General features: G+C 46.1%; 1 protein-coding gene across 1 annotated transcript in view; it reads left to right on the top strand.

Moving 5' to 3' along the window:
• Positions 1 to 15,170, top strand: part of RBM19 (RNA binding motif protein 19) — a 70,279-nt gene that overhangs the window by 13,144 nt on the left and 41,965 nt on the right. Inside the window, exons 18-21 of the mRNA XM_056350209.1 lie at positions 791 to 851; positions 2,590 to 2,669; positions 3,980 to 4,035; positions 5,479 to 5,595. Of these exons, the coding sequence (XP_056206184.1) occupies positions 791 to 851; positions 2,590 to 2,669; positions 3,980 to 4,035; positions 5,479 to 5,595 (314 nt within the window). The remainder of the gene's footprint in view (positions 1 to 790; positions 852 to 2,589; positions 2,670 to 3,979; positions 4,036 to 5,478; positions 5,596 to 15,170) is intronic.

Below are 15,170 nucleotides of genomic sequence, written 5' to 3' on the forward strand. Positions count from 1 at the left end.
AATAAATAAATGATAGTTTCACTAAGATGTGCTTTTCATCTAAGCTTTTACCAGCATTGAGCTGTCTGTGCTGCTTTACCTCAGTAAAGCACTTGGGAGAGATCATAGCATTTCTAAAGCCACGTGGGATATTAATAGCAAATAGGGAAAAGCAACTGGGAATTGTCATCTCTGCCGTTTTTTGTAGCCATGGAAAATGCCATGTTTCATGGCCCAAGAATGCTGGTGCAATGTCAGTGCTTCCTCGACCTGTGCTTCTCTACCTTGGGACTATGGTACTGTGTAGAGACCCTGGTCCACTTGCGTCTGGGAACAAATGTACGTGTTCAGAGGAGGGCTAGGACTCGTCCCCTCTTCTTTTTCTGCCTTCTGGCTGCAGTTTTACAAGGGAGTCGAATAGGTGGTTTGCAGCCCCTGCTGCCCTCCAGTCCGTCCTGCGTGTCCTTGGAAAGAGCTGCGTTCTAGGGGCATCACAGGAGCCACCCACCCCTAAGGTCCCTACCCAGCTGAGGGCATCTTGTAACCCATAGTGTTCCTCCCAAGCCATCCCAGATCTACGCACAGTTTCTGGGGAGTGGTGGAGGATCATGTGTGAGTGTTGGGAGGGTATATTTGTACAGAAATAATTTTATAATAGAAGACACAGCTGCACTGACTGCTTGTCAGGCGTGTGCTGTGGGAACGTGGACCTGTGAGCATGTGCTCCTGGCTCTGGAAGAGGGCTACATTGTCACTCGAGTTGCAAGCCTCTGACAAAAGGAACTGAATCACGTGTCCAAATTCCTTGCAGACATTCTCCAAAGTGGGAGCTGTGAAGAGCTGCACGATATCCAAGAAGAAAGACAAAGCAGGTACTCTAGATGTTGCTGTTCAATTCCTTCCCTCGGCTGGTTGCTGAGGGCTCAGGTGTGGCATTGCTTTAGCATTCATCTGGCTGAGCATTTGTGTTCTCGTTGGCGAAATCCTTAATATTTCTAGAAGTGTGCCTGTTGAAATGGCTGAAAGCAGCAACCAAAAATATCCTGGGGTTCAGTCTAGAAGGTTAAGCTCTATTGTGGGATTTGTGGAGACGTGGCCTTCTTTTGAGATAGAGATAGAGAAGCCAACTCCTTCAGGATCACAGAAGAGAGCATGATGCAAGTTGAAAGGGACCAGTGTCCCACAATGATTAAAGCTGTGTATGGCATGCTTTATCCACAATAACGGCCAGGATCTTCAAGGATGCCTGGCTGAGTACAGTGCTGAGTGGGCTTCGTTCGCCTTCTGCCTGCCAGCTTCAAACTCAGCAGGCTGTGGTGGTGAGTGGTTATGCCTGTTGCATTGACTGCACTTGCTTTCTGAGTGGTTGGACAGGGAAGACTGCTTAAGGCAAGCCCTGGCTGGATGGCCTGTGCCTTCTTTCCAGATTTTAGGTTAGGGAGTTGAACAGCTTTGTGGGATTTTGCCTTAACAGAGCTCCTCTTGCATGGGATACTTGAAAACTCGGATCCAGTGAAAGAGGGAAAAAATAAAGCAAACTCTTCAGTACCGTTTGCATATCTGGCTGTAGGTATGTTTCTGACCAGACAGCAACACTTGAGTCTAGGCTGATCTCATACCGCCTACCAAAGTGATCCCCTTTGGTCACTGTGGGGTCATCTCCACAGTCTGCTACCACTGAAGTTTTGAAGTTGGAAACCAGACGTGGTTTTGCTCTGGTTTTCCCTTTCCTCGCTCAGCCTTATTTATGGCTCTTGTACTGGTCAGCTGTTCCTCAGAAGCGTGGTGTGACTGTAGGCGCTGCAAACCTTTGGTGTACAGGAACGTGGAATAGGTGTCTCCTCCTTCGGTGTGGAACTGGCAGCTGCCCGCCCAGGTTTATAGAAGTACTTGCTCTTTCTGTGCCTTACAGTCCTCAAAGGCATTTTGTCTCTTAAGCAAAACTTTGTGATGATGGGAAATAAAGCATGTGGCAGTCCAGACGGAAACAGATCTCATGCTCGGCTCCCCGCAGTGGTCAGTAACCAGCTGCTTGCCAAGTGTTGGCCAAAATGTATTTCTGAAGCAGTCGCAGATCAGAAGTGTCTCCTCTGGGGACCAAACTGCAACCTGCATACTGCTGTCCTGCAACAAAAGTCACACCCGTTTCTGCGTTGTTGGCACATTTTCCAAATGAAGGTCTTGTTTCAGTCGTGAGGGAAAAGTCCTGTGTATAAACAAATGTTTGTGTGTCCATAATGGGATAAGTTACCTTGACTGTGACCAGCAGTTGTTTTATAGGACTTAGTGGTTTATTTAAGGAGATTGCACTGAAATTAGGCAAAGCAAAAAATCTGGTTTGCCTGCAACACTGGTTATCTCTTCTTCGACATTGGCACCAAACCAAGCTGTTCTAGAGCAGGGTCTTGTCAAAACAAATCAGAAAGGGGTGCTTGGAAGGAGCGTCAGGGTCAGGGTTTGGGCAGGCTGGCACTTTGCCTGGGGTATTAGTTTGTCCCCTCCCAGTTTTGTCAATCAGCGCTTGCTTGCTCTTGATTTGTTCTTAAATCTTTTGCTTAATATTGTCACTGTTGCCTGCTAGTCTACTGAGTCCCCTTCCTCTTCTGACAGGCACTTTGCTTTCCATGGGATTTGGATTTGTGGAGTACAAGAAGCCGGAGAGTGCGCAGAAAGCCCTGCGCCAGCTCCAGGTAAGCTTAAACGTTGTCGGTTGGATTTCTTTCCTGAGATGGTGGGCAAAGGCTTGGATGAACTGTGAAGTCCAAAATGTAGCTGAGGATGCCAGTGCTATGAGTTACACTGTGCAGACAGAGAAACCTCTAAAATGGGCCAGATCTGTGAGGGAAGAGGGTGTGTAAAGGGACAAGACCTCATGCAAAAGACTGTTTCCTAGCACTGGTCCGATACAGAGGCGGCAGAAAATCCGCTGTGATTGAAGTTTAACAAGTTTATTCTTCAAGGTGCCCTTTGCAGAGGTAATGGAGACCCAGGCCCCCACTTGCAACGAGAACAAATATTGCTCAGTAATTTAGTGCTGCAGAGCTGGCTTTACTGTCTGTGACTCTGCCATTGCTGTAGGGTCTCCCAGCCTCCCGCCTTCTCCATGCCACAGGGTCTGGCTGCACTCTGAAGGAATAAATCATTTTCTCTGCTTCTAGAAAAACATCCAGGTGTTTGGTCCACACTAGCAGGGTGGTGTGGGCCACACAGCTGGAGTGATCCCTTTCTATCTAGGCAGATGTGAAGGAATTACTCTGTGTAATCTGTCCATGTTCAGTGACCGCAATCTGTGTCACCTGCAACAGGTAGTTATTTCACATTCCACAGCCTAGGTACTCTTGGGGGTAGATGTGTGTTCTCCATCCTGTTGAAAGGCAGAATCCCTGGGAAGAGAGAAACAGGGAAATGGGTAATTCGTGGAGGGAGTTGGGCAGCAGGCTCCAGGTTGCTGGTGTAGTGCCTTTGCATCTCGTGTGCCCTGCCAGGGATGGTTAGGCAAGAGGCTGTTTGTTTTCAGTGCTGAACTCTAGGAAGTTCTTTGAGGCACAGGAAGCGAGAGACAGAGGACTGTCTTGCTGTATTGGCTGCTGATGGCCGACAAGACATCCCTGGCTCATTTCCGAACAAATAATCACACAGTCCTTGCCTTGAAGAGTTTGCAGTCTAGAGGTAGAGGAAACCATAGCCCAAAGCAGTGAAATGGCTCATCTTTGCCAGTTTAGCGGCAGAGCTGAGGCTGATGGACAACTGGATCAGGGATGTCGACTGCTGCTTCAGTCAGTCAAGCTGTCTCCAACCTCATAGCAGAAGCCTTGCCTTGCATGAACAGTGTTCAACAGAGAAAAACTTTGGCAGGGAGAAGGCAAGGAATGTATGCAAAAAAGCAAGATGTGAAACGCTGTGCTTGTATCTTGGAAGCTGTTGTGACTTTGATATTTTTTTAAATTATTTATTTAATTATTTCCCCCCTCCCCTGTTTTTTCCTTGTTTTATCTTATAGGGCTGCACTGTAGATGGCCATAAGCTGCAAGTGAAAATCTCAGAGAGAGCTGTAAGGTAAAGCTTATGTCTCACCTCTGTAACATGCTTACATGTTTGGTAGGTTCTTTGCTTCTTACCTAGCATCTCTGCATCATGAGGGATATGATCACTAGTATTTGGACTGGTGAACACATCAGACTTTGCTGTGCTTTACTCAGAGTCAATTCAGTCAGTCTTGAAAAAAGAAATGGTGCAAAGGTGTTCACTCACTAAATGACATGTTTCCCTATAAAATCCCTAAGCAGCGTGCAGTAGCGGGACCCCAAAAATGAGCCCAAAGTGAGAACCAGGCACTTGAGTTTTCTTCAACACTTGAGGAGAAGGCTCCTCTAAAACCTCTGCTTTGGCAATAGTTTGATCAGCATTGCAAAATCAACTGGTAGCCCACATTCCAGTGTGTTTAAAGAGTTTTTGAAGACAAATATTCTCTGGGTAACAAAATCTTTTACCCTAGTTCATCAAGGAGAACAGGAGCTTAAGAATAATGTTCTGCTGCTAGTTCTGATTAAACAAATAAAGACAAACAGAGGTTTCTTTCTTGCTTGAAAAAAAATAATTGGATTTAACTTCTTTTGTTTGGCGAGTCAGGTGCAGAGGAGCTGGTTACTTCTGGATCAGTTTGCTTGGAGTTTGAGATCTGCTTTTTAGGATTTCCTTCTGAGCGTTTAGTCAGTACAGAGTCTTCAAAGTACCAAATTCAGAATTAATCCAGATGTTTGAAGGTGAATGTTGGCACCTAAAACCTGTCCTTTAGACGCTTTGGGAATGCTGCTGGAGGAGGTACCTCTTAAATGTCAAAATTTTTTTGAAAATCTGGTCCCTGGGGACCAGAAGCAGTCTTCACAGCTCCCTGTTTGCACTTTGTATTTCAATTCTTTAATAAACAATTTTCATCCATTTTGATTTTTAAAATCCCTTCAGTAAGTGTCCAGCCTACAATGTGCAGTGCTTTGCTTTATGAAATAAGCTGCTGTGTTTTGTATTAGGTAAATTCTTATCTTGTCCAAATGCAGTACAATTCTGAAGTTTAAAAAAAATTTCAATAATCTATTAAAAAGTTAAATTTGCTATTTTCTAAGCTAGTAAGAATAGGAATCAAAATTAGCTTACGTTAATGTGTTTTTTAAAATGTATCAAATAGTATGGTCTCCTGACAATTGAATAGACAAGATTTGATGTGAAAGCAGAAGTTAGTGGGAAGTGTGAATCCAGGCGTGCGGCCTAACATGAGGTTGCAGTTAGCAAGCTGGAAACTTTGATTTTTCTGATGTAGGATTTAAATCACTTTAAATTCATTCCTTCTCAGTGTACTGCATGACACTTCCATTGCTGCCACCAAGGATGTCGACGTGAGCTAGCTGGCTAATTTTTCTGCATTCCCAACTTTGAAGGAGCGAGAATGTGAGGAGTGTTTCGCTGCATCATGATCCTTACCTTCCCTTTTTGTTGACTAAATAGGCCGGCTGTGAAATCGTCCCGAAAGAAACAAACCGTCAAGAAGCAGGTTACTTCCAAGATCTTGGTCCGAAACATCCCGTTCCAGGCCACTGTCAAGGAAATCAGGGAACTCTTCAGGTAGGAAAGCACTTCGTCAGGTCTGCGGAGTGCTCTGGGCTGGAGCTGGTACAGTTTTCATACAAGATCTTGCTATCAGATTGTAAATATTATCAGTTTGGTTTTCTTTGTGGAAGCAAACAAGTCTTTTACTGAATGTAAATACAAATGGCTTGGCAGGTTATACCAATATAGAAATTTTGCTGGTGAGACAGAGATCACTTAAGCCAGCATTTTGGCTGGAGCCACTGTGAGCTGTCAGGCCATGGTGGCCCATCACCGTGCAGCAGCCATCCACAGAGCTCAGAGATCTCCCCGCCTGTCGAGTAAATGACATAGCGTTGGATATTATTTTTCCTCTTGCCTGAAAGGCGTGCAGCAGCTATTCCTGATGTGCAGTGCACCTGGCTGGGGAGGAGCACCGAGAGCCGCTGCAGACAGCTGGTGTGAAAGGTTTTAGCTGGGGCTGTCTCCCTCCTCCATCTGCCTTGCCCACGTGATGGTGTAGCTCCTTCCCATCACGGTGGGAGCACTTACATCTTGCTTTCCCTTCCACAAGTGTTTCACTGCCTGTGTCTCACATAGTGGGTTGTTGCCCTGTGGTTGGCAACCCGGGGTCTGGAAGGATGTGGGACTGTGCTGCCTGTAATACCCTCTCCGGCAAGAAATTCCTTGTCAGCTGTGAGACCTGCCTGGGATAGTGCTGAGCGTTGAATAGGGATTTTAGGATCCCGGCTTGCATTCTTCTGTGCGCTGGCTGATCTGTTTTCTTTGTATCCTTAGCCTTTTGTGCAGTGACTTGTTAAGCCCTGTAATGCATCCCGGAAAAGAGGTGAAACTTTGTAAAATACAGCATGCAGGACTTTTTCTGCTCACAGGATGAGAATCTTTTACTCATTGACCCAGGCCATGGTCCCTGCTCCACTGCTGGCTTGCAGAAGGAATTTAGGGGAATCCGTGTCCAGCTCTGCCTGTCTTTGTTTTTCCCATCTGCAAAATAAGGGTGATAGCTCACATCTGCAGGGCACGGTGGATACTGTGTTAGGAGGTGGCTTTTCTGTGTGGGTCTGTCTAAGCAGAAGGCAGGCACTTTGTCCAGCCAGGGCTGTGGCATTTTTTTCCAAAGGGACTGAATGGAGGAATTGCTTAACCCTTTGAAACCCCTGCAGACCATGCAGTGAAAGCTGCCTTGCAAGAAACCATGGGGCAGTGATTTGTTTGTTGTGGGGGGAACTCCACATTTCCCTATGCGTAGTGAATTCCACCTACTTAATTAGCGTGTTATGTTCTCCTGGCTTGACCACAGATGAGGACAGTGGCTGCTGCATGGCTGGTAGGCTGTTTCCTTGCAAGGTGTAAGGTGGGAGGGAAAGCTGTGTGTTGCAACACTGTCTTGGGGTGGACTCTGAGGATTTAATGAACGCAGACCGTAACAGCTCTTGGACTCGCGTTGCTGGAAGGGTGATGGTAGGTACAGAGAAAAGACCCCTGTAGAAGAGCAAGAGGTTTTTCTTGCTTGTGCTGTGCAGCTTGGTTGCTTTTATTTCAATGCTGCCCTGAGAGGCTGTACTGAAACAGGGCAAAAAAACCCCAGACTTCTAAGTCACTGTGCTGAGTTTTCATAGCACATGGGGCACCGCTAATTTAAAACCTAACACTGTGTGGCAACAGACATGACCTTTGTAAAGCTGGAGGAAACAAAACCAGGGAGATCTACTTGCCTTCTAGGGTCCCAGGTTAAGTTCAAGGAGCTTGGGAGGCTTATGTATGGATGGACAATCCCAGCAGAGACTGCGGTGTTTTTTTGGTGTTTTTTCTGGCACCGTAGTGCTGTGGAAAGGAGGGGTAGAGGAGCAGTCTGATTAATACTGCAAGGAACATGCAGCTTCTAGCCGCGTGCGCTGTTGACAGTGCTCTGAGTGATGCGTGAACATCCGTTCCATTTACCTAGGATATTCAGAGATGTGGGTTTTGTCCTGAAAACAAAAGCCAACAGCTTGCGGGGGGGGGGGGGGGGGGGGGGGGGGGGAGTGCACAATCCTCCCTCCACCCCTGCCATCCCTCCTTCCCTTCAGAGTGGCTAAAACAAGGCATGACGGAGCACTACTAAACACTTCATCCTCCTAGATTGCTTTTTTGGTGGTTTTTAAATCAGATGCCTTTGCTCTGGAGCTTTTAGCTCTTTCTGCATTTAGTAACCTGTCTTATTTGTATTTCATTATTTATTTATTTGAAGTTGCAAACAATTGCTTGGCAGTGGAGGCAGCAGGGATGGCAGGGCTGCAGGGGGCACTCTTAGCCTGCCCAGGAAAGGCTGGCTAGGGACCACCGCGCCAGGACCGCCAGCCTGGGGCTAGCAAGGGACCATCAGCCTGGGGACCACCGGGCCACACCAGCGGGCACTGCCGTGCAGGGCAGCAGGCCTGGGCCCGCTGAGGTGGGAGGCTTTGCAGGGCAAGCAGCTCCTCTATTGTTTCACATGCTCAAAAGCCACTTTCCAGCCCTGCAGCTGATGTTGTCTCCCAACCTGCTTCCTTCTGTGCTTACTTTTTTCTTTTCTCGATTGCCTGGGCAGGAGAAAAATTAATAAATATACATACATACATACACACACACATATAATTTTTATAAATATATATGTATATGTGTGTATGTATATTACCCCAGCCCAATACATATGTTATGCAAATACATATTTCCAAATATATTTCCCCAAACAAATATTTCCATGTTTTGAGCTTTGGGAAGAAGCTGTGTCTTCCTTTCTAAATGGACCTGCACTAGGTGTTAATGACACTGGAACAGCCTAACAGGGGAGTTGGGTGTTTTGAATAGTGAATTTTGAAAGCCATGGTACCTGTGCTGCTCAGCACCGGCAGTTCAGGAAATCCTGCCCTGGTTGTCTTTATGCTTTTTAATATCATTGTTTATGGATCTGTTGCTTAAATGCTTAGACTTGCCCTGCACCGTCGTTCATGTTCTTACAGCAGCTGAATGTAGACCGTGGCAACCTGTGCAAACTGCAGGGAAAGGCTCTGGGCTGGACCTTGCTGTGGTTTGAAGTGGCTGGTGACATGCGTGCTTCCCATTGCATGACCACATGCATCTTCTGCATCATGAGCACCAGCAGGTTTGGGGAGCTGTGTTCCCCAGGAGTTTCCTCCTGCCTGTCCCCAACAGCGAGGTGGATTCCCGGGAGGAAGGAGGCCATGCAGTTCCTTGGGAAAGGTCTGTAAGTGGGCGTAAAATTCAAACTGACTTTTTTTTCCCCCCAAGCTCATAGTTTGCAGGCGATTCAAAGCAAATGTGGGTTTTTTTAATTTTGGAGTTAGGGGATATGGAGTTGTCATTCTTGGGCTGGAGAAAGGTGATGCTTAATTTTCTTTGCATGAGAGTCATGAATGCTCTCGTTAACAATCCTCTGCCTGCAAAATAAATGTCTTATTGCAGGGCTCCGTGAGCCTTATGTGCAGCCCACCTTCCACACTAGACCTAACAGCTTTGCTGGGGTGTGTGGTGCTAGTTCAGAATGTGTCCTGCCATCATCTTCTGCTGGAGGAGTTGGCCTCTCACACCGTCAAGGGATTTTTTTTTAATTTTTTTTTTTGACCCGATAGGTGTTATTTTCTTCAGAGGGAGAAATGCTTTTCAATTATAGGGGCTGCTTTTGGGCTAGGTGTGAAGATTTAGCTTTTGTGGGTGTATTTTTTTTTCCCCATTTTTGTTCTTTATTAGATTCTACTCTTATCTTTACTACCTGGAAAAATAACAAAAGATAAATGGTCCTTAGTTCTTTCCAAAGAGCCATAGTTAGGGGAGGAGAGACAAAGCGATTGATATCCCATGAAGGCTGCTAATTTTTGCTACCAAATTGGGGGGCTTTTATGGCAAGACTTTTTTTCAAAAGGAACTCTAGATGTGGGAAGCTGAATTGGAGATCTGTGAAAGGCCACATTTTCACAGATTGGAGCTCTGGCAATTTCTGAAAATTAGGCTCCTTTTAAAATCTATTGCATTAGATCCATGCAGCCTTCATTGGAAGTTCCAATTAACTATTTGTTTCATAGCATCTTCTTGCATCCTCCTTCTCCCTATCTGCACCAACTTTCATGAATATTAAAAATGCAGCTGTTTTGCAGTTGGCATATAATGTTTCAAGGAGATGTGTTTTATTTTCCCCAAAGGGGGAATGATTAGATTTAGAAAAAGACTTCTTAAAAGATTTCTGCCTGATCAGATGCAACCTGAGGGATAGATAGATAGTTGAGAGTCTGCCTTGTCTGACATAACTGATGCTTGTACCACCAAAGGATGTAGTTATTAGAGTTGCATCTCAAATAGCATGTTTTGGGGCTGGCATCGTTTCTTCTTTTCTTTGTAAAATATATCTGAGAACTTATTGTTGGGTCTGTGTTTATAAATTATCCTAAGATTGCAATGACCATCACTTTCAGCTTTCCCCTGCCATTTAGCTGAAGTAGACACTAGCCCCCAAAATACAGAACAAGATCAAGTGCCAGCGCTTTTGAGTGTGGAAGAGATTTTATTGTCTGTCTGGCCATCCCTTGCCTTTCACCTGTAGGAACTGCAATCAAACACATTGCATAAAGCTGTTAAATCACAGAATTATTATTATCAGTTGAGAGACTGGACTTTAGTTTGACTAAAACAGCAGCTAGCAGGAAAAGCAATTGAAAGGTATGCCAGAGCACAGAACAGGTTATCGGGTGCGTTTATCTCTGTATTCTGACTTTCCTGTAAAGAAAGTAATGCTGCTTCTTGCAAAGACCTTGGGGGGTGGGTGTCTCTTTTAATTTTAACTCCTTTGTTGACTGTTTTCTCTGTCTTGACAAAGACATGGCGTTTGTTGCATCTGGCAAAACAAGTGCCTGGTACTGATTAGGAGAAAACAGATCTATTCTCTCTGATAGAAGGTAAAACTGAAGACAGCCAACGGGACAAGACTTGGGAGTCATGTCTCTTCTAGAAGAAAAATCTTTGAAGAGGGATACAGTGGATAAACTGGCAGAGATATTTTTTTAAGTCTAGTCTTTATGAAGTTAATTTTATAAGATGATGCCTTTCACTTCTTCTGACCTATTATAATAAAGTGTAGTTATCAGAATGGGCTTTTCATTTCCCATTATAAAGGACACAGTGGTATAATGAATCCATCTGCCAGACATGCTTGCTGTTCACACCTTTCTCCCAGTAATGGAGTCTACATGACTGAAGACAATTTCTCCTTCCCAGAATAACGTTGTCCTGTTGAAGCCATGGGCATCGTTGCTACTGAAAGCCAGAGGAGGAAAAAAAATTAGTCCCTTCATAAACATGTGAGCTTGTTAAGAAAGTGCTGGGTGGTATTAATCAGAATATTCAGTGCATACAGCCCTAGGATGTGCAGTACTATAAGCATCACTTGCTGAACAGTCTTATGTCAGATTACTCTCCAAGTGATGCTTTCACTTTTGAAACCCTAGATGATGTGCTACAAATGTTTCAAAATACGTATCTGCTTCCTCTTAGTTGCTTAAATTTTTTCTCTCTGTACCATCCCCTGCAGTTAGACGGCCTATGAATGGGGAGGGAGCTGCAAGAAGTCACAGTGACACCTCCTCATGGTGTAAGGGTCTGCTGGGGGTCGGGCAGGGGCTGCAGCTGGGCGAGTTGAAGCTGGTGCATGGGAGGTTGAGGAGAGGCTCCAGGAGCTGCTGAACCTATGCTGGAGGTCTGGTCTGGAGATGGTGGGACAGGCTCAGTGATTCCCCTGGTCTGCCTGTTCCTCCTGCCACCCTAGCACATCAGCAGATCTGTCCTAGGTCTGATGGCCTCCTTCTGGCTGAATTACTTGCTTAACTCCTCGCTAGGAGCAGTGTCCCCCAGTATGTCCTGCACCCTCCTGTGAAACACCGAAGTGCAGATCTTGCTCCACTGTTTAACAGCTGGAAACCGCCCCCAGCATCCTACAAATGTAAGGTAAGGGCGTGTGCATTGCAAACATGGCTGTGATTTATAGGACTGTAAAACTTCCTATTTATTATCCTCTTAGCCCTTTACATCCAAAACAAAATTGAGTTGGCATAGCTAAAATATTGTGAATATTATTTACAGGGCAGAGTGGCTAGCTGCACAGGCAGTGGGCACGCTGAGCTTCCGCGGATGGAAGCATGTGGAGCAGATCATCAACCCTTCCTTATGATAGAAACCACTGCTGGGTTCATGCCCTGTTCATCTGGGTTATATCCATGAACAGATTAAGCTGTGTTTTATCATGATGGTCTAACTGTCAGTCTGCAGCTAGATCCAGTCTGAAGGGCTCGGAGAAGTGAGTGGCTGTTCAGGTGATGAGCAAAGCCTGCCAGTTCAATGTCTCTTGTCCTACCTGTGTGTAGCCGCTGGTTTAAAGCTAATAGTTTCAGCTTCCTTAGTGGTGAATATGCAGATGTTTCCCAGAGGATTGTATCATGATTTCTCCCCAGGAGGCTGCTTCTACCAAGGGAAGAACCTCTTGTTCTTCAGCAGTCTGGTGTCTGTGGCCCAGCAATCCCCCTTGTTGCTGGGCGTGGAGTCAGATGAACAAATCCTGTACTGGAGCAATCTGCAGATGAGCAGAGAGAGGCTGTTCCAGTCTGGATACCTTCCTGGATTCTTTGCTCGAGTTTCTTAGGCTGGTGTTGATCACTCACGTTAACGAACTTTGTGGATTGGGGCTTAGGTGCCTCAGAGGATGGACATAACTCCTGAGAAGGACTGGTAGGAGAAGTGTATTAAAAAAAATGCTCAGATGCTTCAGTAGCGGGACTAATGCCATGCCAGAAGGTGTCTGTGCAGAAGTGAGCTGCCAGCTCTTCTTCAATACTCACACTTTTGCTCGTTCTGTACTTGCAAGCCTGTGCATGAAGAGGATGCCCAAAAATGACTCTTGTACAAGCAGAAAGACACCAGGAAAGCAGCTAGCATTGGTGGGCGCTCTGCACCCAGCCATCAGGTCGGTGTTGGATCCTGGCTTTCTGGCTTCCCCTGGGACATTGGTGTCAGCACATGGAAGGACTGTGGAACATACATCTTGCCGAGAGGCATGCGTTCAGGTAGAAACCTGTCAAAAACAGTTTTAGGAGCAAGAACTGAAACATGTGTCATTACACATTTGAGTGCTGACAGCAGTAATGATGCCTCTGAGTTTAGTTTGGTGTTGAGTAGAATTGCTGTATTGCGTTCTCCAGGAAACAAATCAGTAGTTTAAAAAAGTGACCTGGCCTTTGAGACCTCCAGAGCCATCCCCAGGCTCCTGCTCCAGGCCATGAAGTGCCCTGAGGTTACCGGCACGCGATGGTGTGGTGGTTTGCATCCAAGTGCATGTGTAGGAGCATGTATGTACTCTGGTGTCTTCAGCATGCGGGTGGATTCCCCTGCCAACAGCACTTCTGCCCTGTTTTGGTCTATCCCTAGGGATAATAATGTCTGCTTCCCATTTTAGAGGTGGCTTCCCAAAACCATGGTGCAAACCCATGCCTGGAGCACTGCAGGGCTGCATGCACTGCAAGAAGCATCAATGAACTGGTTCAAGGCCACATCCTCAGGAGATGTAAATGCAGACGGCTTCCAATGAGGCCAGCAGATGATGTGGCGCTTTGCATTAATGCGACTTCAGCTTTCTAATTAGAATGCGAGGTCTGTGTGTTGGGCTGCTGAGTGTCTGAGGAGGAGCATGTCTGGCGTGGGGGGCTGCAGGATGCTGCTCTGGATTGAAGCTTTCCACCCTGGTGCAGCTCTGCCCTTCTTGCCCACCTGCTGTGCGGGCCCTGTCTGCCCACAGAATTTGAGGACACTGGCAAAAAGTGCATCTTCGGGTGTGTTTTGTTCGGCGTGGTTAGGAAGCTGCTTGGTTGATTGCTCCCTCCTTCCTGGCTGAGGAGCTTTGCCCCACTGGTGGCTTTTAGTATTTTTGCGGTTTGCAAGGGGAAGATGGAGTTTCTTCACCGTTACGTTTTCCCCTGCCCTCCAGCATCCCTGGTAGTGGCTTCTTCCAGCAGACTCTGGGCTGGTGTTTGCAACAGATCTTGGCTGCAGTGCTGTTGGTTTGGGCTGCTGTGGTCGCCCCTGTGATCCCACCGCATAACCTGGCTCTCCTCCTACCCTTGGGCTCTGTTATCACCCTGGTTTTCTCCTTTTTTTGGGAGCTGTTGGAAGATTTCTGTCTTGCCCTTTAGGCTGGACCCCCAGACCACCCAGTGCCATCTGCTCTTCTAACACCTTTGGATTGTGTGTGACCTTGTTCTGCACAGCCTACCCCAGGTGCATCCTTATGACCCAGCTTAGCACAGGGGATTTACTAATCCTTGCATGCTCCTGTGTCCAAATTGAAGGTGCCCAGGAGCGGTGCACAGGGAAATACAGGTGCAGGTGCTCTTCTGGGCAGCAACTTGCATGTACGTGCACCAGCTTCATGAGCTGAGAGCTCTGGATGAGAGTACAGGGATCTGCTGGGCTGGTTTATTTCTCTTACTATCTCAAAAAGCATAAATTAAACTTTTTGTTGTTGTTGGTCCTTCTTCAAGCCTTTCCCTTATGCGCTGGAAACCCAAACACAGCAACGTTGGGTTGATATTCAGAGACCAGAAATGTAACTGGCCACTTTAATTTGACTATCCAAAATGAGCCATGGGGTGGAGGAGAGTGAAATAGGTTTTCAGCGCTGTTTTTTCAGTTTGAATCATAAAGGTGTTTAACATAGATAAGGAAATGTTTAACTCTGTGTTATCTTGGCAGGGTTGCTTTAAAAGGTGGATCTTCCCAAGAGCAGAAGGAAGATTTTTTTCAGCACATCTTTCCCTGTCTTGAATATTCATTGCAATACTCCTTTTTTTTTTTTTTTCCCCCCCCTCTTCTGCACTCCACATACTCCATACCCACAGGTCCCCTTTTCTGCTCGCCCAAAACCTCTGCCAAGCAGTTTTCAGCTGCCTGCTTTTGCGCAGTCCAGTTGTCCAATGCAAATGAAGGGAGTTTCTAGGCTGCTTCCCTCTGACTCCTCTGAAACATCTCTCACCAGGGCACCAAGCTGAACCTCCCAATGGAACTTAATTAGTTTTATGCACAGACTCAGTTGATCATCAGTGCGAAGGGGCTCAGGGAGGTGGAGAGAAGATGGGGAAGGGGCTGCTTTTTTTAAATGTCTTATTCAGATGTAACTGTGGGATTTTGCTGTGGGGTTTTTGCCATTTTTCTGTGCCAAATGGGACCATCACAGGTGTGTGTGTGCATACCTGTGGGCTTTTTCTCCTTGATAAGAAGCAAAAAACAAAGCCTATACGAGCTGCTGTCTCCTCTAAATAACCCACTCCGTGCTATTAGTATTAAAAGGTCTCCTTTTGTCTGAATTGTTTTGTTAAGAGTATGTGTACGTCTATATCTACAGAAGGAAAAATGTGGGGTTACTTTGGGTGTTGCAGAATCTACAATGTTGAAATGTCACTGGACTAACTTTTGAGCTTCTGTCTTAGCCTTTAAGTCAAGGAGCAATCAAGATAATTATTCCTTTGATCTTAAAATTCTTCTCTCTGCTGCATTTCTTAACTAGAGCTCTTGCACAG

Source organism: Falco biarmicus, chromosome 1 (assembly GCF_023638135.1).
Source record: "Falco biarmicus isolate bFalBia1 chromosome 1, bFalBia1.pri, whole genome shotgun sequence".
NCBI lineage: Eukaryota > Metazoa > Chordata > Aves > Falconiformes > Falconidae > Falco > Falco biarmicus.